Source organism: Canis lupus, chromosome 33 (genome assembly GCF_003254725.2).
Source record: "Canis lupus dingo isolate Sandy chromosome 33, ASM325472v2, whole genome shotgun sequence".
Taxonomy (NCBI): Eukaryota; Metazoa; Chordata; class Mammalia; order Carnivora; family Canidae; genus Canis; species Canis lupus.
Genome location: NC_064275.1, coordinates 4,934,839 through 4,960,759, shown reverse-complemented (window position 1 = coordinate 4,960,759; position 25,921 = coordinate 4,934,839). Strand labels below are relative to the sequence as shown.

The following is a 25,921-nucleotide window of genomic DNA, read 5'->3' as shown; positions in this document are numbered from 1 at the left end:
CAGAGATCAATGGAATAGAACAGAGTCCAGAAATAGGTACAACAAACAGCCAAATTAAATTCAATAACTGTGAAAACAAGTGATTCTGTAATTCAGTGAAAAAATTTTTTTCCAATAAATGCACTTTGGGATAATTGGATATCTGTAAGAAAAAAGGGCAAAAATTAATTCAGGCCTAAATGCAAAATCTAGAACTATGAAGCTTCCAGAAGAAAACATAGAATATGTTATATATAGAATATATATAACATATATATACACACACACATATATAGAATATGTTAGTATTCCTAGGGTAGGAAAAGATTTTTTAGAGTGTACATAGTAAGTTTGTATTAAAAGAAAAAAAATTGATAAATTATACTTCATCAGAATTGGATACATTTGTTCACTAAAAGATATTGTGAAGAAAATAAACAGGCAAGCCACAAACTGATGAGAGATCTTCAAAACACATATATTTGACAAAGGTCTTCTATCTAGAACTTATAAAGAAATGTTAAATTTCAATAGGAAGACAAAACAAATTAAATGAATGGGCAAAAGATTTAAAAAGATATCATTTTATAAGAGAATGTACAAGATTGGCCAATAGAATATGCAAAAATATTCAACATTAATAATCAACAGTAAAATACAAATTAAAAGCACAATGAGATCCTATTATGTACTCAGTAGTAAAGCTAAAATGAAAAAAAACAAAAAAAAACAAAAAAAAAAAAACACCAAAAAACCCAGCATCAATCACTGGAGAGGATGCAGAAAACTGGAACTCTCATTTATGCTATTAAGCATGTAAAGTAGTATGACCACTTAGAAAAATTAAGTGGCAATTTCCTTAAATACCTATCACCCATACATCTATCCTATGACCCAAAAGTATCACTTCTAGGAATTTTTTGAAGGGAAATGAAAACATGTCCACAAAATCCTTTTAAAGAGGGCAGCGTGGGTGGCTGAGCAGTTTAGCGCCACCTTCTGCCCAGGGCCTGATTCTGGAGACCCGGGATCGAGTCCCACATTGGGCTCCCTGCATGGAGCCTGCTTCTCCCTCTATGTCTCTGTCTCTGTCTCTCTCTCTCTGTGTCTCTCATGAATAAATAGATAAAATCCTTAAAAAAAATCCTTTTAAAAGAATGTTCACATCAGGTCTATTCATAATGGCCCTAAACTAGAAACAATCAACAGGATTCTGGATAAACAAACTGTGGTATATATACACAATATAATGTTACATAGTAATAAAAGGAATAAACAAATGATACACACAACAGTACAGGGACTCCCCAAAACATTATGTCAAATAAAAAAACTTATGCACAAAAATATATGTGCTTTCCCCCTCATTTACATGAAACTGTAGAATAGGCAAAATTAATCTGGTGATAGAAATCAGATTAGTTCTCTGGTACAAGGTGTGGAGTGTTGATTTGGATAGGGAGTGAAAGAACTTTCTGGTGTAATGAAAATTTTGTTCCTTGATAGGCAGTGTAGTTATATGAGTGAATGCGTTTGTCAAAATTACTGAACTATATACTTAAGATCTAAGCATTTGACTGTAAAGAGCTTATACATCAATTTTAAAAAGTTAATATGTAGGGTGGCCAAACGGATTAAAAAAAAATGAGACCCATCTATATACTACCGCCTACAAGAGACTACTTCAGAACCTAAAGACACAAACTGAAAATGAGAGTATGACACAAGATATTCCATGCAAATAGACACAAAAGAAAGCTGGGGTAGCAGTACTTATACCAGATAAAATACATTTTAAAATAAAGATTGTAACAAAAGACAAAGAAAAAAGCATTACATAATGATAAAGAAATCAATCCAAAAAGAGGCTTATAATAATTGTAAATATTTATGTACCCAACATAGGAACATCTGAATATATAAAGTGGGTATTAACAGAGAAAAAGGGAGAAAGTAATACTAGTACAAGAATAGTAGGGGGCTTTAAGACCCCATTACATCAATGGATAGATATTTTAGACAAAAATCAATAAGGAACTTTGATCCATGGCTTTGAATGAACACATTTAACCTGATGGATTTAACAGATTTATACTGCTTATTCCATCCCCAAACAGCAGAATACATATTCTTTTCAAGTATACATTGAATATTCCCCAAGACAGACCACATGTTAGGCCACAAAACAAGTCTCAATAAATTTAAAGAGACTCAAATCATATCAAGCATCCTTTCTGACCACAACAGTATGAAACAAAAAAATCAATTACAAGAAAGTGAATAGAAAAAAAACACAAATATATGGAGGCTAAACAACCAATGTGTCAATGAAAAAAATAAAAAAGGAAGTAAAAAATAATTAGAGACAAATAAAAATAAAAACACAGTGATTCAAAATTTTAGGGAAATAGCAAAAGCAATTTTTTAAAGAGTTTTGTTTATTTATTTTTTAGAGAGACAGAGATACAGAGTATGAGTCAGGAGAGAGGCAAAGGGAAAAGGAGAGAGAGAATTTCAAGCAGGCTGTGGTGAGCACAGAGCCTGATGCAGAGCTTGACCTTACAACCCTGAGATCATGACCTGAAATGGTATCAAGAGTTAAGACACCTCACCAACTGAGCCATCTAGGCACCCCGCAAAAGCAGTTTGTTTGTTTGTTTAAAGAATTCTTCTTTAAGATTTATTTGAGAAAAAGAGTGAGTATGCACAGAGGGGCACAGGGAGAGGGAGAAGGAAAGAAGCAGACTCCCGTTGAGTGTGGAGCCCAGCACAGGGCTCACTTCCCACAATCCACAAGACCATGACCTGAACCAAAATCAAGAGTCTGACGCTTAACCAACTGAGCCACTCAAGTGTGCCCCTCATAAAAGCAGTTCTAAGAAGGAAATTTATAGCAATATAGGCCTACATCAAGAAACAACAACAAAAAACCCTCAGATAATGTGATCTGTTACCTAAAAGAAAAAGAAAAACAACAAACAAAGCCCAAAGTTACTAGAAGGGAGGAAATAAAGTTCCAGGTGGAAATAAATGAAACAGAGACTAAAAAGCCAACAGGAAAAGATCAATAAAACCAAGATTAAAAAATTGATAAATCTTAGCCAGCCTCATCAAGAAAAAAAGACGGAAAGGACCCAAGTGAATACAATCAGAGATGAAAGAGAAGAACTGATACCACAGAAATACCAAGGATTATAATAGACTGCTATGAAAAATTATATGCCAACAAACTAGACAATCTAGAATAAGTGGGTAAATTTCTAGAAACATACAACCTTCTAAGACTGACACGAAGAAATAGAAAATTTGAACAGATTGATTGCTATTATATGCCAACAAACTAGACAATCTAGAATAAGTGGGTAAATTTCTAGAAACATACAACCTTCTAAGACTGACACGAAGAAATAGAAAATTTGAACAGATTGATTGCTAGTAACAAAATTCAATGAAAAATCAAAAGACTACCTATAAACAAAAGTCCAGGACCAGTGGGCTTCACAGGTGAATCCTGCCAAACATTTAAAGAAGAGTTAATACCTATCCTTCTCAAACTATTCCATAAAATAGAAGAGGAAGGAAATCTTCCAAATTCATTCTAAGAGGCCAGCATTACTCTGATACCAAAACCAGACAAAAACACTCTAAAAAATATTATAGGCCAATATTCTTGATGAATATAAATGCAAATATCCCCAACAAAATACCAGCCAATCAAACTCAATAATATATTAAAAGGATCAAATGCCACAGTCAAGTTGGATTTATTCCAGGGATGTGGAGACTGTTCAATATTAGCAAATCAATCAGCATGACACACCCCATTAACAAAATGAAGGATAAAGATAAAAGCAAAAAAGCATTTGACAAAATACGACATCAACTTATGATAAAAACTCTCAACCAAGAGAGGTTAGAGAGAACATAACTCAACATAATAAGGCCACATATGAAAAACCCACAGTAATATAATACTCAGTGGTGAAAAACAATGTTCTTCCTCTAAAATTAGGACAAGACAATGATGACTAATAAATGAATTCAGTAAAGTTGCAGGATACAAAATTGTTATACAGAAATCTGTTGTATTTCTATATACCAACAATGAAGCAGGAGAAAGAGAAATTTAAAAAACAATCCTATTTACAACTGCATCAAAAAGAATAAAGTACCTAGGCATAACCTTAACCAAGGAGGTGAAAGACTTGTACTCTGAAAACTGTAAGGCACTGATAAAAGAAACTGAAGACAACACAAACAAATAGAAAAATGTACTATGCAAACAGATTGGAAGAATTAATATTGTTGAAATGTCCATACTATCCAAAGCAACCTACAGATTTAATGCAATTCCCACCAAAATACCAATAGTATTTTTCACTGAAATAGAACAAATAAGTTTAAAATTTGTGTTGAACCACAAAAGACTCCAAACAGCTAAAGTAATCTTGAGAAGACTAAAGGTGAAAGTATCACAATCCCCCATTTGAAGCTAAGCACAAAGCTATAGTAATCAAAACAGTATTGTACTGGTATAAAAATAGACATATAGAATGAAACAGAGAGAGAGACCCCAGAAATAAATCCATGCTTATATGATCAATTCATCTGCAACAAAGTAGGCAAGAAAATACAACGGGAAAAGACAGTCTCTTCAATGAATGGTGCTAGACCATGCAAAAGAATTAAACTGAACTACTTTCTTCCACCACTGCAAAAATAAACTCAAAATGGATTAAAGAGCCAACTCTAAGACCCAAATCCATGAAACTCCTATAAGAAGACAGAGTAATCTCTTAAACATCAGCTGTATCAATGTTTTTCTAGATATGTCTCCTCAGGCAAGCAAAACAAGAACAAAAATAAACTATCGATACTACATTAACCTAAAAAGCTTTTACACAGTGAAGGAAACCATCAACAAAATGGAAACCATCAACAAAACCAATCTACTGAATGGGAGGAGATATTTCCAAATCATATATCTGATAGGAGGTTAATATCCAAAATATTTAAAGATCTCATACAATTCAACACCAAAAAATATTAATAATCCAATTTAAAAATGGGCAGAACTGCTGAGGATTTACCCCAAAGACACAGATGCAGTGAAACGGCAGGACACCTGCACCCCGATGTTCACAGCAGCAATGTACACAATAGCCAAACTGTGGAAGGAGCATCGGTGTCCATCAAAAGATGAATGGATAAAGAAGCTGTGGTCTATGTATACAATGCAATATTCCTCAGCCATTAGAAACAACAAATACCCACCATTTGCTTCAACGTGGATGGAAATGGAGGGTATTATGCTGAGTAAAGTAAGTCAATTGGAGAAGGACAAACATTATACGGTCTCATTCATTAGGAGAATATAAAAAATAGTGAAAGGGAATAAAGAGGAAAGCAGAGAAAATGAGTGGGAAATATCAGTGAGGGTGACAGACCATGAGAGACTCCTAACTCTGGGAAATGAACAAGGGGTGGTGGAAAGGGAGGTTGGGGGGCGGGGGACTGGGTGACAGACACTGAGGTGGGCACTTGTCGGGATGAGCACTGGGTGTTATTCTATATGTTGGCAAATTGAACTCTAATAAAATTTTTTTTTAAATAAATAAAATAAATAAAGATGGGCAGAGGTTCTGAATAGACATTTCTCTGAAAAACACATATAGATGGCAAACAGATACGTGAAAAGATATTCAGTACCAATCATCAGGGAAACACAAATCAAAATCACAGTGAGATGTCACCTCATACTAGTCAAAAATGCCCAGAATAAAAAAAAAAAAAAAATCAAGTGCTGAGGAAAATATAAAGGAAAAGGACCCCTCATGCACTACTGGTGGGAATGCAAACTGGTGTAGTAACTACGGAAAACAGTATGGAGGTCACTCAAAAAGTTAAAATTTTTAGAAATGCCATACAAACTGGTAATTCCAGCACTGCGTATTCATTCCAAGAAAACAAAAACACTAATTTGAAGATATATGCACCCCTATGTGTACTGCAGCATTATTTACAGTATGGAACTTATCCATCATTAGATGAATAGATAAGATGCGTTAAGGAACTGATTATTACTCAGCCATAAGGGACGAGATCTTGCCATTTGTGACAACGTAGATAGGTCTAGAGAGTATTATTGTTAAGTGAAATAAGTCAGACAGAGAAAGACAAATACCATGATTTCACTTATATGTGGAGTCTAAAAAGCAAAACAAATGAACAGAAAAACAAAAATTCATAGAGAGAATTGGTGGTTGCCAGAGGAGATGGAATGGGGAGGATGGATGAAATAGGTGAAGGGGATTAAGAGGTATAAACTTCCAGTAATAAAATGAATAAATCACTGAGATAAAAAGTACAGTATATGGAATACAATATTGTAATAACTCTGTATGGTGACAGATGGTAACTACACTAATCATGGTGAGCACCTCAGGATGCAGAGAACTGTTAAGTCATGTATTACACACCTGAAACTAATATAACATTGTGTGCCAACTATACTTCAGTAAAAAAGTAAAATTAAACGAAAAAAATTTTAAAGTTCATGTTCACTTCAGCTGAAATATCCTCTTTTGGGAATCTATTCCCAAAAATAAATGCATCAATACATAAAGATAACTTACTTGGACAAGGCTTCAATTGAGGAAAAAAACAAGGTTTCCATTGTATTTGAAGCTGATTTGTAGGAATCATTTCATTTTATTGGTCAACATTATAACAGTTTTTGAGGAGAAAGTGGATTAACACAAAGGGAGTGCATAATCAAAAATGTATTCTCAACCTAGATAACCCAGATTAGTGAAAAAGTCACATAAAAAGTACAGACTAGATAATTATTACCCCAAATACTTGAATAAGCTTACGAGTATCCAATAAAAATACCAGTTATTGTGATTAAATAGGAAGAGCTTTTAGAAAGCCTGACACTATTTCCATTCTACTCCTAACAAATCTTTCAAACCATTACCTCTTCCTAAAAGTCATAGCACAAAGACCACTTAAATCACTTCTGATGAGTAGAGTTAGACGGGCAGCCGGGGTGGCTCAGCGGTTTAGCGCCTGCCTTCAGCCCAGGACTTGATCCTGGAGTCCCGGGATCAAGTTCCACATTGGGTTCCCTGCACGGAGCCTGCTTCTCCCTCTGCCTGTGTCTCTGCCTCTCTCTGTGTTTCTCATAAATAAATAAAATCTTAAAAAACAAACAAACAAACCTGTATATCACTGCTCCTTATCTTTAAAAAAAAAAAAAAAAAAAGAGAAATGCAGAGTTCCACAATACTTACGGAGAATTGTATTGTGGAGGAAAAAAAGAGTATCTATTAATAGATGAATGACAGAATAAATGGTGGTACACTCATAGTATGGCATATTAGGTACCATTAAAAACAATAATTGCATATATGCAATTTGACTTGAAAGGATTTCCCTCATTTAGCATTCTCTAAGAACAGGTAGATGTAGAAGACTGCAGACAATATGATCCCATTTTAGTAAATAATAATGTGGAAAAAATACCTAATTGTTAATACTGGTATCTTGAAGAGGTAGGGCTGCCAGTTAAAATTTAAAAATAGAAAAGATCTATTTTAGAAGAATTCTCAGAATAAATATGTAAGAAATGCTGCGTAATCACATATATGCAATCAGAAGAACATTTTTGTTTTGGGGGAAATAAAGGTTGGGGACCTGGAAAACACTGCAAAAAGCTTTGAAATGTAAAAAATACACAGTACTATAGGTAAAAATGTAAATTCTGCATAATTACTATATTTTAATAGTCAAAAACAAAGGGGAGTATGTAGTCATTAATGTATAGATGGTAACTACACCATCTATATTGTACACCTGAAACTAATATAACACTGTATGTTAAGTATATTTCAATTAAAGAGTTCAAAAATTTAAAGTAAGAGATAATTACGTATATAAGTAACACTCTGCCAACACCAAAGAACAAAACATCTTATGTAACTTATCTTATGTAAACTTAAAGCACAGATATTACAGACACACACATACCTGGATGATTCAGCAGAGTATCAAGTTCTTCTTTGGCCACAACCATTCTTAATCTATCACTACTATCAATGACAAAAATAATGGCTTGTCCTTCTCTGTATAAGGAATGAGAAAATGAGAGATAAATTCATACATTTTTCCATGTTTAGTATTCATCTGTATTTCCTAAAGTGTATATTATCTCTTCATTTCATATTAGTTTATATGAGTAATTGATATATTACCATTAGTCATATTTCATGTAAAATAACTTTTCTCGGTTGATAATATAGTAATTGACTTATTTCATCATTAATGACTTATTTCATAATTTTTAAAAAAATTATGAGTAAAACCATAATCCTATTATACAATCACTATTAATATTTTGGAGTAAATAAATTTTGACATATATATTCATATACATTCATATATGAGTACTTACATTTGTATTTAAATAGAATCTTGCTGTTTTACACCCTGCCTTTCTGATATATATATACATTTCCTTAATCATTTTCTGCAGAATAGTTTGAACTACTTTTATACGAAACATTAAAGCCCTACATCAGTGTTCCTCAAATATTGTTTTTTTTACCATAACCATAGTAAGAAATACTATTTTACATTAAGATGCAGTAGACACACAAGTATACGTTAACTGTATTTGAAATAAGTTTCTGGAAATAATAATAATAGTTACAAATAGCTTTTATTTTATTCTATTTGATTTTTTTAAAGCTGATAACCAGCCACTGAATTGGCTTAACTACTCACTTAGAGATCACAGTGGCACTTAAAAAAATCAGATTTTCTCTGAACTTTTATTTTAATGATTATAAAGTATTCCATTGCATGGATATGCATGTCATCAAATACTATAGCCTTAATAGATTTTTAATCTTCACTATTGTAAAAAACTTTGGAACAAGCATCCTCCTAAATACATTTTTTAAATTTTCTGATGCCCCAAGGCTTGTTCTTAGGAATAGAATTTCTAGGAATACATACAAAATTTACAGTTTTAGATAAACATTGACAAACTGTATTCCAGAAATGCTTTATCAATTTATACTACACTACAAGCACTTTTCCCACCTGCTCTTCAGCAGGACTCTTAACATTTTTTCCACTTTTGCCACTCCAACAGCATATTATTTTACACTGTATTTCATTAATTGCTAGTAAAGTTCAATATCTTTTCATATATTTATTGGACATTTCACCTTATTTTTGGGAATCACTTATTCCAGTCATAAATTAAGATTTTAGAAGTTCAATATCATTAGTAATCACATGAATATAAAAATAAAACAACTTTTTAGTACTGTTTCCTTCTATCATTTAAAAAAAGAAATGAACATAGATTATCACCATACATTACTAGTAGCCATAGAAAGTGATCTGATTGGAAATATCTACCAACAGTTTTAAAAATGTTCCATCTCTTTGAGCCAGTAATTTTATTTCTGGAATTATTCTAAGAAAGCATGAACTATAACAAAGATTCAAAGATTTATGCAGCAAGATGTGCTACCTGAAAGAATTTATAATCTTCAAAAATTGAAAATAGCCTTTTGTCCAAAAATAGAATGATTAAAAAATAGGCACAGGCATATGAAAAAATAATAAGCAGTCATTAGTTATATTCTCTGTATGTTTTCCTAATTTACTCTTATCATAGTATGTTAACTGAAAAAGCAGGATATGAAACTATATATGGTACATAATTTAGAAGACGCCTTTCACAATTATGTAACATGTATATTTTATATTTCAAAATAAAACATAAAAAAGATTAACAATGGTAAATTTATTGTAGTGAGATTTATAGAAAAGATTTTTTATTCTTTTCTATATTTTCCAAATATTAAAAAATGTGTACTCCTTATATTTTATACTTTACTACTTTTTCGTATCATAAAGATAATATGCAATAATCGCATAATAGTCAACATTATAGAATCATATCCAATGCAAAGTAAACTTCTCTTATAATCTTATTGTTCCAAAAACAAATGCTACTAATGGTTTAGTGCACATTCCACTAAATTTTTTTCTTCTCTGTATATACTAAGCACATATTTGTGTTAAGAGTAGTATTCTTTTTATAATTGAGACATGTTATTGTAAACAGTGTCCAACACACATTCTTCTATGTATATCTTTGCCCATTAGTGCTAGTCATAGGATGCTTTTCAAGAAGCAAAATGATGGCTAGAGAGCATGAACATTTTTCATTTCATTTCATTTCATTTATTTATTTATTATTTTTACATTTTTCATTTTAAAAGATAGTGGTAAATTTCCCTGAGAAAGATGTTATATATATTCTCACCGTAAGAGTGACTTATCTTGCCAATAGACACTTGATCTTTTTTAGCCTCTTTCAGTCTAATGCATTAAAATGCACCTGTTCTTTCATAATTAGAAAAATATAGATACAGGATACAAATTTACTATGATTGTAGACTTCTCCATAGTAACTTTATTCACTCTTCAACCTGCAATTTAACTATAGTTTTCCTACATAACTTTTTCCAAAAAGATTTTGAAGAAAAAAGATTTAAAATCAGAGATGTTTCCTTTTTTTAAAGAGCTATTTTCTATACATTTTTGTTATCTGTAATTAAAGTAAATGTCAGTTTATTTATTTTATTTTTTTAGAGTTTTAAATTTATTTGTTCATGAAAGAGAGAGAGAGAGAGAGGCAGGGACAGAGGCAGAGAGAGAAGCAGGCTCCATGCAGGGAGCCTGATGTGGGACTCGATCCCTGATCCTGGGATCACACCCTGAGCCAAAGGCAGACGCCCAACCGCTGAGCCACAGGCGTCCCAAAATAAATGTCATTTTAAAAAAAAGTAGCTAAAATAAATGCATTTTTAAAAAAAGAATTATCAACTGGAGGAAAAATAAAAAAATTCTATACTGAAAACTCACATTTCCTTAAAAAACAAAAACAAAAACTTCACATTTCCCCAGAGAATTTAATGCAAGCCCATAAACATGCCACTTTTCCTTTACCAAACTGACTCTCAAATCTGAAGAACTCTTTTTTTCTGTACCTCAGAGGAGAGGTCCTCTGGATTTATACGATTTAAATAGGACTTCAGTCTATTAAAACACTCATTGAAAAAAATATCTTAAAAAAATCTCCTTTGGCTCATATCTAAGGAATACAATGTTTGTTTCCACATTAGCAGGAAACAGTTATTCAATAAAAATTAAAATCTGATCTGGCAGTCACCGCACTGCCATTCAAGGCGGGAGTTCATAATGACAAAAGGGCATTTTGTCAAGGGATACTCATAAATTTCAGACTCCAAAAGTTACATTGCTTTTATATGATGATAGTATATATGAATATATACTATTATATTAATAGTAATATTAAAAGTTAATGAATTCATTTTAATTACAGATGCAAACCTTGAGAGGGTATAATAATTTGGGTTCTAGTAACTTGACAGTTCTTACTCTGAAGTAATTAGTGAGCACTTTTATTTGCATATGCTGAAAAATATCTTGTTTAGAATTGCTTGTAGAACAAATGGATCAACTGTTGGTACTGTTATTTTAACTAAATTTATTCAATAAATATTTATATTTATAAATATATATGTCTAGCATTGTACTTGGTCTTGAAGAAATAATCTAAGAAATAATCTCTGCTCTTGAAGAATTCACACCCTTATTAGGCAGGCAGCTATGGTACATGACTTTAAGACATAAGAAGTATGGTCAAGTACCATGTGAATACTGAGGACAAAACACCTGGGTAAAATGGTGAAATTTCACAGAGGAGGTGACTTTTGAGTTAATTTTAACTTAATCTTAAAGCATGACTATATTAACCTTAAACTGCAACAAAACAGAACAGAGCATTAAAAACAAACAAAAGCATATGCAAAGATACAAGCTCATAAAGGGCCTGAAGCATTTAAGAAATAATATGAAGTATGATTATACTTTTTTAAAATTAGAAAATGAGCTTAAATGATATAAAAATAAGTATTACAACCTAGCTCATGTAATCCTTTGGATTTATTTGTTAATCATTATTGTTTTTAAAATATAATCCTCTAGTTAGCCAACATTTATAAACATACTTACTTATAATAGTGTTCCCAGAGATTTCTGTATCTTCCTTGACCTGACATGTCAAACACTGTAAAAGACAAACTACAGAAAAAAAAAAAAAGAAAAACACAAAACAAAACAAACCATGACTACATTATAATCTACTAACTTAAGGTGTTACTTTTACTTAAAATTTTAAATTGTTTTCAAAGAAACCACCCTTGAATATATAATATTCAACTTGAGCCAATTTTTCAAGTACAAGTCCCATAAAATAAATTTTTGGAATATAAATATGATTTTGTAATGAATAACATATATAAAAAGATGTTTTCCTTGCTAGTGATATTTATAAAAATTTGTCTAAACTCTAAATTCTGAAAAATAATCCAAAGGTAGTGGTACAAATATTTTAACATCTATGGACTTCTGAAACAACAAATTACTTTTTCTAAGAGTAGAAGGCATAACTAGGTAGATCTAATATTATCATGATCTTTTGCCCACAATTTCTTAGTCACAAGTGTAATAAAGTGAATTACCTGGAGGATTTGAATTTCTCAATGCTGAATCCTATGGTTGGAACTATATCTTGTGATTGAGCCTTTAAGAGAAAAGATACATTGAGAATTTTGCAATTACCGAAGATGAATTTTTCCTCAGGTTAAAAAAAAAAGCATCCAAATTGCCATTCTGAAATTTGCCACCAAAGGGATGACAGAATTAAACAAAATTATAATTTCTGCAGTGAGATCACTGGATGTGAATTCTTCATGGAACTCTAAGGTTTACTAATTATGGATCTGTATGATGTATATGTCGTAATTCACATTTTGTGGCTTGCTGCAAGTTACCACAACCTTGAAGTGGTTTGATGAGTCACTCGGAGTTCACACGCAGGACTTCACACTATGCACTGAGTTTACATATGCTACTGGGGACTGTTCTCATGTCTAGATGGAGAATATATATGGCCCCTGCTTTCAAGGAGCTTCGTATCTAGTGAAAGTAAACAGCAATAATCAAGTAAACTGCAAATGAACATGGTTTCAGAAAGTGATAAGTACAGTGAAAGGTGATTTGGGGATGGGAGGCCACAGAGGAGGAGGGTTGGTATGGGTCATGGAAGAGAGATGCTGCAAAAAAGCCTCTCTGAGAAGTTGACATCTGACGCAAGAGTGAATATCAAAAAGGAGAAATACCATGAAAAGATGTTGGCAAAGAACATTCTAGTCACAGGAATTAGCCAGTATGACCCCAATGTAAGAAGCAATTTGTCACTCAGGAAAAGTAGAAGGCCTGTGTGTGTACAAATGTATCAAGGAGGCAGAGAGCTACATGTAACCAAGAGCAGGAGAGCCTTGAAGGCAGACGTGGGGAATTGTGTGTGGGGAGAAGATTACAAGGGGGCAAGAGTACAGCAAGATACCTGTGAGCAAGTCCCAAGGACAACTGAAATGCCTTAAACTGACAAGTATCCAATGTCTCCTAACACTTCCACCATCAAAACTATTCCTCCTTTTGAATAAAAAACATCATCTACTTTCTGATAACCTACAAGTTATTCCTGCCTCCTCCTTTTTTTTTTTACATTTTTTTATATAAACATTCTCTAAACTTTATTGGTCCTATCTTACTTAGTTCAGGTCCTTAACATTTCTTGCTTTATTACAAAAGCCTTCTAATTACTCCTAATTGTTAATGTGCTACCTTAGATGAATTACTCAACTTCAAACTTTAGTTTTCTCAAATGTGAAATCTATTATTATCTTTAACTTACAAAGTTATCATGAGAATTAAACGAGTTAACGCATGCAAAATACTCAACACAGTGTCTGGTCCATAGGAGATACTCAACAAATATCCTAAGTATACTTTCACTGATTTCAGTCTCTTTCCAATTTTCTCCATATAGCAAATGTGTAACTTAAAAAACAAAACAAAAATCCCTGAGTTCATCATGTTGCTCTTGTGTGAAAACAAGAGTAGAAAAGAAATTGTCTCACACCATTATGTTCAATTTGATATTCTACTTGTGAAAATTTAAAATTCAAATGAAAAGAAACAAGCTGAAAAGTCTCTGGAGCTTAGTTACCTTAGTAGCAATGTAGTAGTGAAAAGGTCTCCCTAGAGATGCCTGGTTTTGCCTTTCTGAAGTTTGTTTATTTAGTTTTCTTTCCATCCTATGAGCTACCTATATTCTTCCCAAAATATCTTTCTTTTTATGTTACAATTTATTTCCTGCCATTTGGATTCCTGCCTCAGTCCTTAGGGTTTCTACATTGCACAACAAACTTTGAAATAGTCTCTTAATTTTTATTGTCCCAAAATACCCTACTGTTTTGATTTTTTATTTTGATCACAATTGTGATAAAGTCATCAGCTATTGCTATTAGGAAAAAATATGAGTAATAAAAAAGTGAGGAAGTTAAAATGTTTAAAGAAATTTCAGAAAATATACCTAAAAATAGTAGCCCTATCATCACTGAACTGTAATTAGAACATTTGCATAGCCTCTTCATAATCACCCATCTTCACAAACTGTTTTAACTTGCTGTTTTACTTACTAAAGATAAAATTAATTAACTTTCTTTTCTTTCCATGATTTTGTCTTTTTTTTTTTTTTTTTTGAGAGAGAGAGAGAATGCATGAACATACACATGTGAGTGGGGAGGAGGAGAAGGAAAGAGAGAATCTCAAGCAGACTCCATGCCCAGGGCAAGCATGGGGCTTGACCTCACAATCCTGAGATCATGAACTGAGCCGAAATCTAGAGTCAGATGTTTAAGTGACTAAGCCTCTCAGGTGCCCCTTTCCCATTACTTCTAAAGTTCTAATGGAACAATTAGAAAGAAGGAATTCCACAAATTAGTCAGGATAAACCAAGGAATGTGAGCTGGTACTTCTACATTCAAGTGGGATTCATTTTCCTCTAGAGAATTCCAAAATATGATCTCCAACATTAATCTTCCTCTGCTCTATCTAGGAAAAATACATTTGTTCCCTCTCTAAATTGGTCAGGGAATGGTACAAAGCAAGCAAAGAATGTAGGAATTGTTACCTAAGTGGAACAGCCTATCTAAGATAGCCCAAGGACAGACTAACATAAACAAGAATAGAACAGGATTTCTGAGAGAAGATCCTATTTGGTTAGTTTCAATAAGTCAGCTAAAAATGATATCCTTGATATACCATCAATCATCATTCCCTGCCCCAAAATGAAAATTTAAAAAATCACCAACAGTGCATTCATCCCAAAATGTACTTATATACCACAAAATATTATAGGTTCTTAGGATTTAATGTCGAACAATATCAGATCTATGCCCTTAAGGAATTTAAATTTATAATGGGAAAAAATTAATAAATAAGCTACTGATTAAATATGCAGGATAATTTTAGACTATTTTAAATAATATGAATCTGGATGATATGGTAGTACAACAGCATTCATGTTGGGAAAGGGGGGTAACAGAAATTGGGAAAAAAGGTACTTACAGAGTGTATCTCTAAGAAAATACAGTTAAGACCAGATTCTTAAGTGATCAGATTAAAATGCCTTCCCATCCTCACTTATCAGTGTAGAAAACATCAGCAACCTCAATACATTGACAATAGACAATAAACAAGTGTTAGGATAGCGTAAAGCAAGTTTGGGACCAGGAAGTATCTAGTGATCTAGAAACTGATTTTTATCCACAGAAAATAAGAGACATAACTGTAAAATGGACTTATAAATGTTTTTTGCATTGTAGATTTCCATAATTCACTTAATTTACTAAAAATAATGTTACTAATAGTAGATGTAAGCTCACAAGTTCAGATACATGCAGGAAACAACTGTTATAGCTGTCCTGTGTAAGAGGTTTAAGGGTCTTTAAGAAATTCTATTTCAAGTGGTATTTTGGCTACTAGCCCCAAATTTAAAAAGAAAAAAGAAAAAAAGAAAAAGAAAAAAAAAAAGAAAGGCAAAGCAACTTACTGTGCTCTCAGGATCTAGAGTTCAATTGTTCTGTGGAGACAGGATAGTTGCCTAAAGATTAAGTCTCAGGAAGTCGTGTCAGAAAGTAGGTGATCCCCTTAAAATAGACCTATATCAAGTCTAGGCTAGTTCCACAATTCACCAGAGGTAACAGAGAGACAGGGATGTTGGAAGGCAATGGAAGGTTAATTTAAAAAAACTTTAGTTATTGGCTGTGTACCCAGGTTTTCCTGGGGGCTTTCCCTGACTAATATGGTATGTTAGACAGTGTTAATAGGTCACAAGATCACTCTGAAAGGGGGTTATTAGAGTATTTTAAGATCACAGACTAAGCACATGCTGTCTCCTTCCCTTTCCACCCCAAATCCCTAGAAATGACAAAAGAAATTATGAAAAAAAGAAATCTGTAAGTAGGTTAAAAAATAAGGTGTCTTCAAAAGTACATCCTCCTACAGGGAAGAAAGCTATTTCCATCCATATCAAAGATTATTCCTATGGTGATAACCAGGTCTTAGAACAGATCACTATACTGTTGGGGATGATGGAAGAAGAGACTGTAATTTCTATTTTGTTTCTTGGCTGTTATTTCTGCCAATTTGAGAATAAGAAACACTGGGGGACTGGTCCATTTTGTGGCTACTTTTTGTTAAGAGAGGAAGAGGTGGGGGAAGGGCAGAGGGAGGGGGGGTAGAGAGAGAATCCCAAGCAGGCTCCATGCTCATCACAGACCATGACATGGGACCATGACTGAGATCAATATCTGAGATGAAATCAAGAGTTGGATGGATGCTTAACCAACTAAGCATGGGGCACTTGTTTTGTGACTATTAATGGTGGCTCTGACTTCAATCATTTTGTACTTATTTGAGGCTATTTTTTTTAAGATTTTTTAAATTCATTCATTCATTCATTTATTTATTTATTTATTTATGAGAAAGAGTGTGTATTGAGGGAGAGGGAGAAAGAGAGGGAGAGAATCTGGATCAGGCTCCACACTGAGGATGACCCTGAAATCATGACCTGAGTCGAAATCAAGCATCGAGACACTTAATCAATAGCCTCCCCTGGTTCAAAACTAGTTAAACCAAAAAATTTTTACTTTTGAGGCAATTCTTTGAAGTAGAGAAAAATGTAAACACCTCTGTTACAACAAGCCCTTACCTAAAAAGAACCTTCTTTATAATCTTGCTCACTTACTGCTGATAGCTTTACCTATGGAAATTCAGGTCACTAGTCAGAGTTTCTTTTTTTTTTTTTTAAGATTTTATTTATTTACTCATGAGAGACACAGAGATAGAGGCAGAGACATAGGCAGAGGGAGAAGCAGGCTCCATGCAGGAAGCCCGATGCGGGACTCGATCCTGGGACTCCAGGATCATGCCCTGGACTGAAGGCAAGCGCTCAACCACTGAGCCACCCAGGTGTCCCAGTCACTGAGTTTCTTAAACATTAGCCTAGACTCATCTGCTGACAGCTGATCCACAATACTGATTATAGATGCAGGCACAATTGAGTTTGGTTCTACTTTTAACATATACTCACTGTTCTCTAAGTTCAATTCTGGACCCCATCCAACTGGATAGGATGCTTTATCTTTCTCTTAAGGACTGATAAAGAAATTTCTTATGATCACCTAGATCAGGAGACAGATTCTAAGCGGGATTTTTAGCCTAGTCTTTTTCCTTATTGGGGAATTCCTATCTTCTTTTTCTCTATCTTGATATACAGAAAACTTCATTAAATGATACTCCATATTTCTCTATCTCCCCTCCTCCAATTTATTCCTTTCCATGGGTAAAAAATTATTCCTTTGACTGTTCAGTTTGTGAAATGGAAGTGAGCTTTCTTGGTTCTGCCTCTCTCAACTCTTTCTCTCCTTTCAGTGCCACATGCTTATTGAAAGCATGCAATCTCATCTGACCTTAGCAATGCAATAAACCTGGAAGAGTAGTATCTTTCCCCAAGGAAGAAACCCCAAAATTTTGGGAGGTCAATCTCAATACAATAGAGTGTCAGCAACTCCTCTGAACAGACCTAAGTCTTGCCCTCCAAAATCAATATTTTAAATAAAGCTCTTATTTTTGATCTCTGCCTGACTTCAGCATGTATACCTAGCTGACTCCCAACTCAGCTGGGGAACTCCTTAAAACACCTAAATTGCCTTCCAAATCCATCTTGGGCTTCTAATCCTGGCTGCCTCACACTAATTCCCAACTGAAAATACACCAGCAGTTAGTTGTTCTTATTTGGTAAACTCATCCATGTAGAAAGGAATAATGGCAAGAAAAAAAATAATGGAGTTTTTGCAATTTCCAACCCATGTCCAACTAAACCGAAGCTACTGCCTGAGAAAATGGAGTAGTAGGGCTGCTTATTCTGCCCAAACTATAACACTGTTTGCAGGCAACTATCAGATTTAGGAGCAATATTTCCCATTTTCTAGCCATTATGCCATTAAAAATGTCAGCGGCTTATTTTTTGCTCCGTCTATGTTATTTATTCACTCTACATTTTTCATTAATTCACTAATGGTTTTTACCTAAATAAGTGTATTTACAACTGTAAATGTTAGTTGTCTACCCAATATCCATTCTCCTCTTCTTCCATACTTATAGGACCCCTATAATTTTTGGAAGCAGCGGTATGCCTTACTTTAAAAAATATCCAGCTTCATTTACAGATGGGGTAGCCAATGAGATGTAAGTTAGGATCTGCCTTCTACCTTCTAAGCTTCAGCATTAGGCTCTATATGAACTCCTTTGCCCATAGATTCTACCAAATTTCCAGAAAAGGTAGCAGATATTTCCAAGATTACAAGTGGCCAATTCCACATAATACTGAGTTTAACCACATTTTCTTCTTAAATATTATAATTTACTAGAAGAAATTCTATACACTTATTTCCAGGGCATTATTCTGTGTGTTGCCTAGGGTTACACATTAGCTGGTGCTCCTGGGTAAGCTCTTTAAAGAGGGCTTATTTAGCAAGAAGGCCTATTCTTTTACCTTGCTCTTTTCTCCTCTCTGTGACTTAGAATGCAGTTAACCAAGGTGACCAGGCACTGAGAATAGCAGAACAGAAAGATGGAAGATGCCTGCCTGTCTCATGCCTGACCACATAGCTGCCTTATCAGCCCTGGAATACCTCCTCTGGACTTAGATAATGGAAAAAGAAACCTCTTATCTTTTTTAGTCCACTGTTATGTGGGTTTTCTTTATATGTAGCAGAACTTAACTTTAACTTACACACCACGTGTTAAATGTGCTAGCTTTACATATTTTTTTTCAGTTTTTAAAATTATATGTTCATATAGTTAAATGACTCAAAGTCATTCTGCTTATTACTAGTGATATGCATACCACACTCCTGGGAATCTGTCTAATTATCCACTGAACCCATAAAAATGATTCACCATTCCCTTTGTTTGGTTTCTCTTGTGAAGAGGGAACAAAAAAGAAGGCAATGCTACCTAAAAGTAAACTCAGCACATTTGTGAGGATCTTTTTAGAATAAAACACATCTGGAAAATACTCCAGTTTAAATAATCAAGACTTACATAAAATACACTGTAAATTATGGCTGACTGGCATTTATTACTTAAAGGTACTACAAGCAGGATTTCATAACACAATTATATAAAATGAGGGCAAACAAAAAAATTCTTTATATTAAGTTTCTCTAGCAGAAAATACATAAAGCATGTAACAAAGATACTTACATTTGAAGGTTTAAGTTTGTTAATGATTGTCGTTTTCCCGCTATTATCCAGCCCAAGGCACAAAACATGAACCTCCTTCTTCTTCAGGCCAAGCAAGCCTGAAAGTCTGTCTAGCAATCCCATAATGTGATTCAAATATTTCCAAACCAGCTGCAAGTCAGAAAGTAAAAGAGACGTATCAATAACAGGCAGCTTAGGTATGGAAAATATGAACCTGTGCATCAAAAACTTTAATAATTTAAAGACACAATGATAAAAACCATGTCAATGTAGCTCTGGATTTAGTAAATAAAATTTAAGCTGATTAGCACAAAGGAGTCTTATTTGAAATGCAGATTGGCAGCTTATAACCCTAGGCAACACACAGAATAATGCCCTGGAAATAAGTGTATATTTCTTCTAGTAAATTATAATATTTAAGAAGAAAATGTGGTGAAACTCAGTATTATGTGGAATCGGCCACTTGTAATCTTGGAAACATCTGCTGCCTCTTCTGGAAATTTGGTAGAATCTATGGGCAAATGAGTTCATATAGAGCCTAATGCTGAAGCTTAGAAGGTAGAAGGCAGATCAAAAAAGAGAAAAACAGGTTTCGGCTACATTATTTGAGCCAGTAGCTAAATCTTTCTCTGAAGCCAGCCCCAGTTTTGTATGCATTAATCTGAAGTCATAACAATAAAATTAAATTTTTTTGTTTGATTATATACAGTTTACATTGTATCTTCTATCAAGTGGAATAACAGATATACTTACTTTAATATATAATATATTGCTAGACATATATTGCTAGACATACTGCTTGTTCATAACCTGCTATGAATTCTCAAAATGAAACTTTCCAAAGGTGCTCCCCTTGGGTCCATTAATACATTATCTTGGGAGAAGAGAGCTATCTCTGGTGCCAGCCTTCAACTGCTGCAAGGATTGCTATAGCAGTAACTATAATCTGTGTCCTAAATGTTACCTATTACTCTCCCAACCATCGTTTTCAAAGTTCTCTAAATATTCATCTCATTTAAGTGATTTATTCTCATCTCCATCTAAGGTTCAAAAAGCTTATCATCCCCTCAACTCCTTCGGTATTTTTTATCCCACACTATCCTAGGCAAGGCCATACCCTGAAGGATGTGAGGCTGCAACAATTTAAATGAGAGGTTTCCAAGACAACTGCATCCAAAAGGAGGCTTCATTGATTTTGCTTAGGCCCCTTGAGAGATCATACTGACAGGAATTTCAAAACCAAATTCCAATGATGTGTAGAAAGGAGCAGAAACAGTGCCCCACCAGAACATGGAGCCTACAAGAGAGCCACAGTTATCTTATCCAAGGGATGAGTTTGATCTCAGATTACACCATTTGTGCCACTTTTTTCCTCATTTGGAGATTCAAATCTCACTCCATCCATTCCTTTAAGTCTCAGCTTAAGGAGCATTTGCAGAATCTACTTTAAGTTCGCCTTCTGACATCATGAATAATTCAAAGTCGATTTTCTATCAGTCACTTTGTTATTTATTGTACTAAACATATTAAGACAATTATCTTGTTTTCCATCTTCCATACAATTTTGAACAGATTCAAAAAAAAGATATGACCACTTCTCACATCATCATGCTCTGGGCATCCACTATAAAGCCTCAACTGTCAAAAACTTGATACTTGAATATTCCTTATCCATAGAACCCTGGATTGTGATTTTCCAACCCTTTTTCATAGATTATCAGAACTAATACTAGCTAATGAAATATTTTGGGACGTACAATGTAGAAGTCAGTTGTTCTAAAATATGTAATCATAGCCTTATACATATATGTCTCTATTTCTTAGCAATCATACGTTTCTGTAAGTTTACTTTTTCCACGTAGGAAAGCAGGACAGATAATTTACTGACCGTGCCCTATGTGCACAGTGGGAGATGAAGCCTCCTGTAGCTTGCTATGCCTAAAAGCCATGATTCTCAACTCTGGCTGCACACTGGAATCAACTACTGAATTCGTATTTCTGACGATGGCATTAGGGTACCAGTATATTAAAAAGCTACACAGAAGGGACGCCTGGGTGGCTCGTGAGTTGAGTGTCTGCCTTCGGCACAGGATGCGACCCCAGGGTCCGGGGATCGAGTCCCACATGGGTCTCCCGGCAGGAGCCTGCTTCTCCCTCAGCCTGTGTCTCTCAGGAATAAATAAATAAAAACATCTAAAAAGTCAAAAAGCCACACAGTGTTTCTGATGTACGGTGACTAGTGAGAACTACTGGCTTTCAGAGTAAAGCCGGAGCTTCCGGGCGTGGCTTTTAAGGCTCCCTCTGTCTGGCTCTGAGGTACTTTTCCAGTTTCTTACCTTACTGCTTTGCCGCGCACCAGCCAACCAAATTCCCTTGGCTGTTATGTGGGAAACCTCTTTCTAAAGGATTACTTGTTGCCAGAAGAGTCTCGAAGTATTAGGATGTTCATCCACAGCGGAGCTTGGAAGGTGGTTAAGTCGCAGACGGGGACGGGGCAGAGAAACACCACGAATGGTACTTTGTCAACTTTAAAAAAAAAAAAAAAGAGAATGTTCCTAGAGTGAATTGAGGCACACTTTCAGCGCTCCAAACATTTGTATTCGGCTTTCGGTTTTTGGAGATGGACTTTCTTTCTTTCTTTCTTTTTTTAAGATCTTATTTATTTATTCCTGAGAGACACGGAGAGGCAGAGGCAGAGACCCAGGCCGAGGGAGCGGCCGGCCGGGCCCGGATCCCCTGAGCGCCGGCGTCCACGGCATTTCCCACACCCTGAAGCGGCCGGTGTCAAAGCCGACAGAACCGCCCGCCCAAACCGTCTCCCTCCTGGATGCCTGGTCCTGACCGCACACGCCGCCTCAACTTGTCCACCTTTTACACTTTACAAACAACGGTTCGGAGTGAAAAATCCTAGGAAGTGGCGGCGGGCGCGCCGGGGGGGCGGGGGGCGGTACCTGGTCCTCGGAGTCGGCCTGGGCCCGGGCCGCTCGGCCGTCCGTCCCGGGAGAAGTCTCGGGCGCCCCTCGGCCTTCCTCCCTACGCCTCCATCGCACGGAGCCCGGCCCGGGCACAGCCGCCGCCACCAGCTGAGGCGACCGCAGCGCGCGCCTCAGCCGGAGCAGCGGCCCGGCCGGCGCCCGGGTGCGCGGCGTTCCCCTGGCAACAGGACGTGCTTCCGGTTCCGAGGCCACGCCCCCCGGGTCCCGGGGAGCCGGGCCTGGCGCCCTTGGTTATGGGGCCGAAGGGCCCCGGGAAATGGCAGAGGCGCAGCGACGAGCATTAGAGAAGGTGTGGAGGTCGGGGGCGGGAGGACCGCCGCTGCCCGCGAGGAGCCGCGCGGCCCGGACGGCGCCTGACGGCAGCTGTAGGCGTGCGCACTGCCTGCCGGGAAGCGCCTGGCGGCGCGGCCGCGGCGCGCTCCTGTCCGGCCGCGTCTCCCCGCCCTCTCGGGCGATGCCGCCGCGGAACCTGCTGTGGCCTCCGTGGCCAGGCGCGCGCCGGGCGTTCTGGGTTCCCGAGGCCTCCGAGCCTGCAGGCGCGCCGCGGAGGGAGCCCCGCGGAGGGGAGGGCGGCGGGGGAGGCCGGACGGGGGGAGGCCGGACGGGGGGAGGCCGGACGGGGGGAGCCCCGACGGGGAGGCCGGACAGAGGAGGCCCTACCTACGGCAGGCCGGACGGGGAGGCCCGACGGGGAGGCCGGACTGGGGGAGGCCAGAGGAAGGCCTGACGGGGGAGGCCCGACGGGGGGAGGCCAGACGGGGAGGCCGGACAGAGGAGGCCCTACGGCAGGCCGGACGGGGAGGCCCGACGGGGGAGGCCCGGAAAGTGGAGGCCCGAGGCCTCACCCTGGCTCCTTGGCTGTCCCGCCTCCTCGGGATGGGCTCGCTGGCCCCGGAAAGCAAGGGGGCCGCCTCGTGTGGGCCGCCTCTTAAACCTGCCCTGGAATTACAGTGACGGGGTTACTCGGTGAAAATATTTAGGTACACGCAGCTCTCCGCCCTGTTAGAGCCACGCTTCCCAAAGGACCCACCAAGGTCGGGAGGAGTCAATTTACGGAACCTGCGACCTACCTAGCCTCACCTCCAACCCCCCCACCCCAATGAATGGTTCAGCCTCACCTCCCAACCCGCACCCCAATGAATGGTTTTGGAGATTGAAGCCCTTCCTCAGACACATTTTCTCTCTAGTTTCCTCTTAGGCCCTGAGTATGGGGCTTTCCCCTACCCCCCCCCTCCCCTACCCTAGTTAGTGTCACCTTTACCCCTCTGCCCCATCTTTGGCCTACTAATTAATTTTACCTATTAAGCAGAGTGGGAGGGTGAAAAGAGATGAGAAAAATTATATGAAATTCATGATGGGGGTGTTTATGTGAATGATTACACGGTGCCGTTTGGCTCAATTTCTAAATGCAGATGTGGTTGTTTTACAATGAAAAAATGTGGTTCTGGAGAGTGGCTCTTGAAAGGCTAAAACTAACAACAAAAGCCCAATAGTGGTATATTCCAAAATATTCACAGATATCCTTAAAAACATGGAGTATGGATATCTTTTTCCTAATCGTGTGGCCTTAGGCCATTAACCTTCTTCAGGCTTTAGTTTCCTCACTTTCAAAAATACAGGGTCTCCTCTGATAGTTTTGAGGATTGAATTGATTTAAAAAAGTATATTGTAAAAAAAAAAAAAAAGTATATTGTTTGACACATAGTAGGTGTTCAGTAAATAAATCCTGTCTTCCTTTGTCCTGAAATTTCTCTTACAGGGATAGGATTTGATTCAGTTCCTAAGTATTCTGGTTAACTTCTGACTGTAAATACATTTACAGGGCGGTATTGATTAGGTTTCTTTCCATCTAAGTGACTCATTTTGATGAGACATAGAAGCTAATTTCCTTATAGCCTGAATATGATTTTTTTTTCCTTAGAGTTTAGCAGAAATCTTAGTTTCAGAAAATATTAGTGCACAGACATATTTTTTCCTGTTTGGAGTTGGCATTTTCTGTCCTTAGGTTTAGTTCTGTTTTTGTGCAAAACATTTGGTGAAAACTGGAAATTTGACGGGGAGACTGGATACCCAACTTTTCAGTAAATTAGGCATATACATAATTGTCGAAAAAACCGCTAAGTACAACATTATTGTAGGTAAGTGTAGTTGATGTGATGGCTTCTCATTGAGATTAAATAGTGGTTATGAAACTCACAGTGCTCTCAGTAACCTGGAAAATGCCAGTGTTGAAAATATGTAGAAGTTTAAAAACATACATATTGCATACGGTTGAATCTGTGTTTTGGTACTTTGCCAAAATCTTCATTTTGGTACATTCGAGTACTGACAGACCCATAAAAATTGTTCCACTGGATTAATAAGGTAGTTTGGTTATCTTCATCTTATTATGAGAGTTAGAAGCTTTAAAAATGGCATGTGATTTTCTCTAGGCTACTTAAGATATCTGTATAAGGGAAGAAAGTTTCAGGTATTTTATAACCAGTTTTAATTCCATACTGGGTTTTGGACTGTAGTAGAAGAATTACAAAAGAGTTAAGTGTAAGATATGATGACTACAACACTATTCTGATTAATTGAGGATACTTTTTATGTATTTTCTTACTAGCAACCTTTAAAAATATAGACAATCCCTGATTCCTAATTTATTGACGTTTTTGGAATGAATGCTGATGGTCTAAGCCATTTGAATAGTTGGACATTACGTATATCTTTTGGTCATCTGCAACTTATGTGTACAGAATTACCTCTGCAATGAACAACTCAACTTACTGAAGCTCACAGAATAGTTTCCCAATATGAAATCACTACAAAAATCCGTATCTCTTTATAGTGATTTATGTGATTTTATGCCTTGATGCTAATGACATTAATTATTTTGAAAAATTACACCTATGATTTTGCATCCAGAATTATGTATCTAAAGAGCATCTAGATTTAACAGACTAAAAAATAAATTATATCAAATATGAAGCAGTACAACAGTACAAAAAAGTCACAGATTTAACCACCAGAACTGTAACTTTTATTTGCTAATAGATATTTTAATAAACAGGCTTACTCCATCTGTAAGACCCTGATAATGCCACTTAGGAAATCATAGAAAAATAAAATACAATAATTAGTAATTTGTACTTTGTACAAAAATCTTATTA

At 36.3% G+C, this 25,921-nt stretch overlaps 1 protein-coding gene across 17 annotated transcripts in view; it reads right to left on the bottom strand.

Moving 5' to 3' along the window:
* Positions 1 to 22,931, bottom strand: part of ARL6 (ADP ribosylation factor like GTPase 6) — a 62,106-nt gene extending 39,175 nt beyond the window's left edge. For 12 of the 17 annotated variants that reach the window (XR_004811713.2, XR_007407968.1, XR_007407966.1 and 9 more), the window contains exons 1-6: positions 22,722 to 22,915; positions 22,107 to 22,296; positions 19,771 to 19,920; positions 12,612 to 12,673; positions 12,103 to 12,171; positions 8,011 to 8,105 (exon numbers count right to left, since the gene is read on the bottom strand). Coding sequence is in view for 5 of the 17 variants with exons in the window: in XM_025417510.3 (XP_025273295.1) it covers positions 8,011 to 8,105; positions 12,103 to 12,171; positions 12,612 to 12,673; positions 19,771 to 19,893 (349 nt within the window). In the remaining 12 variants the exon portion in view is untranslated. Of the gene's footprint in view, positions 1 to 8,010; positions 8,106 to 12,102; positions 12,172 to 12,611; positions 12,674 to 19,770; positions 19,921 to 22,106; positions 22,297 to 22,721 lie in introns of all 17 variants that reach the window. The other 5 variants (XR_007407965.1, XM_035710076.2, XM_049105415.1 and 2 more) reach the window with 3 other exon arrangements.
* Positions 22,932 to 25,921: the final 2,990 nt, after the last annotated feature.